This window comes from Polypterus senegalus, unplaced genomic scaffold (genome assembly GCF_016835505.1).
Source record: "Polypterus senegalus isolate Bchr_013 unplaced genomic scaffold, ASM1683550v1 scaffold_1148, whole genome shotgun sequence".
Classification (NCBI taxonomy): Eukaryota; Metazoa; Chordata; class Cladistia; order Polypteriformes; family Polypteridae; genus Polypterus; species Polypterus senegalus.
Genome location: NW_024383448.1, coordinates 1 through 2,317, shown reverse-complemented (window position 1 = coordinate 2,317; position 2,317 = coordinate 1). Strand labels below are relative to the sequence as shown.

The 2,317-nt window shown below is 35.6% G+C and overlaps 1 protein-coding gene across 1 annotated transcript; it reads left to right on the top strand.

The window, feature by feature from the left end:
- Nucleotides 1–865: 865 nt before the first annotated feature.
- Nucleotides 866–2,278, top strand: LOC120521512 (protein sidekick-2-like; the record flags this gene model as incomplete). Its single annotated transcript, XM_039743083.1, has 2 exons — nt 866–1,029; nt 2,153–2,278. Coding segments are annotated over exons 1-2 (238 nt in total), but the record flags the coding sequence as incomplete, so codon positions are not given.
- Nucleotides 2,279–2,317: the final 39 nt, after the last annotated feature.

Below are 2,317 nucleotides of genomic sequence, written 5' to 3'. Positions count from 1 at the left end.
CCCTGTACTGATAAAAAAGGATGCACAGATACAAAAAAATAACAGGAAGCTTCTCTTTTGTTTCTGGTTAGTCAGTTTTGAGTAGAATACAAACATGGAGGCTGTTTACAAGAAGGGTCAAAGTCGCCTCTGTTTCCTGCTGAAACATCTACTATATATAATGCAAGGACGATGCTTTACAGCTTTCCTTCTGAATTTAAAACATAATGAGATGAATGAATGCAATTGGAGGAGATATGTCTGAGTGGTACATAAAGAAAAGTATTTAGAATATTTCCTTATTGAATTTTCCACATTTATAATTATGCATCTTATGTAAAACAACCCATATTCTGGTTTTATTTCAATCAATCCTTTGAGACCTATTAATTGCACACTTGAAATATTATGTCATATTTGACTTGTGTGTGTCTAATAAATGGCTCTGTGAGATACTCCTGCCAAGTTCAAGGAACTGAAGACAGAAAATGTGATATTTGGAACCTTGAGAATTTAATGAATAAGTTTTCAAATGTTGGTATCTAAACAACCCCTTGAGATTGTAGCCTTATGTGTATATAATCATGAAAGCAGATGCATATAACATGAGAAACATTAAGCAGAAACACCTTCTCTGAGAATATTGTTTACTTATACTCCAGAGGAGGGAAGTCCAGTGGATAAGGTCATCCACCACACTAGATTTGAATCATGTCAGTAGAACTTGCTTGTGGTGAAGGGTCTTCAACTCAGTCCTTATGTTTTATGGTTGCATGAATGTTTATGAATTTACTTTTCATCTTCTCATTTGATTTAGGTTATGTTTTAATAAAACAGATGTTACATATATGTTTAGAAAATACCCATGACTCTATCTCTGTGTTGTAGGAGTAAGCAAGATTGTCACTGTGGATGTGAAGGGGAATTCCCCTCTTTGGATGAAGATTAAAGATCTGGCAGATGGTGTGACTTACAACTTCCGCATCCGGGCAAAGACCTTTACATATGGGCCAGAAGTGGAGGCAAACATTACTACGGGGCCTGGTGAAGGTCAGTCAACTCTGTTTTCCTTGTCTTTCCCAAGGACTGTTTGAATATGATATTGATTTATTCACTTAGTCTGCTGCTTACATTACAGTGTTATCTGATCCATTACCAAAATATACATCTGTTTGCCATTGTCTAACCCAACCTCTTTACTTTTGTTTTGATATCTCTGAAACTACAAACATTTGGATAGCTAGGGTCTGTTCATGTCTTTGTAGGTCAGCCTCATCAATCATTGTGTACCCTGATATGACAACAGTGTGTGTGACACATTTGTAAAATGTCTGAACTGTTTGCCAGCAGCAAATCTACCTATTTTTGTGCACAGTTCAATCTGTCTGTAATTTGATACACTCAATTCTGCAATAAAAAACAAAAGTATTCATTTAACAATATTTAAAGAAGTAAAAGAAAAAATGCTTGTCCATATATGGAAATTAACCTTTCAGATTGAACTACATACATTGGCAGTCTTATTCTGGGCAAAACCAGTAGAATAAGGCAATGGTGGCTATATAAATTTCAAATTACTTTGGTGGCTAAAAGAATATTAAGTACAGCAGCTGCTCTGTCTCAAAGTCTCACCTCTCGTATTGAGCTGCCTAGGCTGCATTCATTTTATCGCTTAGTATCATTTTTGCATTCGGGGTTTGGGTTTTTGGGGAGTTTCATTTAAATGTGGATGGGAATTTCTTAATGTAGTGACTACACATTTCATTCTATAACAATGTGAAAACTGAAATGTCATAAAGTAAATATCATTACTGAGCAGTGTGCCTTATATTTACATTTATTTTTGAATGGATATTTATAAATTTACAAATTTCAAATCCAAGGAACAATACAGCAATTAAAGTAGTTATACTCTGTTGAAAGAATATTATAAGTACTACTCATGTGACAAAATGCATTGACATTTGTCTGAACAGGAGAAAACTCCACATTCACTGTTAGTGAGCCAGGTCTACAATTTCACTCTTTCAGTATAATACCATTAGGGTTCATTTTTAATTCTCAGACTCATTAGATCTCTACAGATTCTGTGTAGCTATTTTTTTTTTCTTGTATAAACCCAAAGAATTTCATATTTCCATCCGTTTTCATTCTCTGCCAATTGCTTTTCCAGGTGCTCCAGGTCCACCCGGGGAACCTTTTATTTCTCGATATGGCTCTGCTCTTACAATACACTGGGCAAATGGAGACCCAGGTCGTGCTCCCATTACCAGATATGTCATTGAGGCCAGACCATCAGGTAAAATACTGTGGAGAAATAACGCATTTGTGTGGTGTC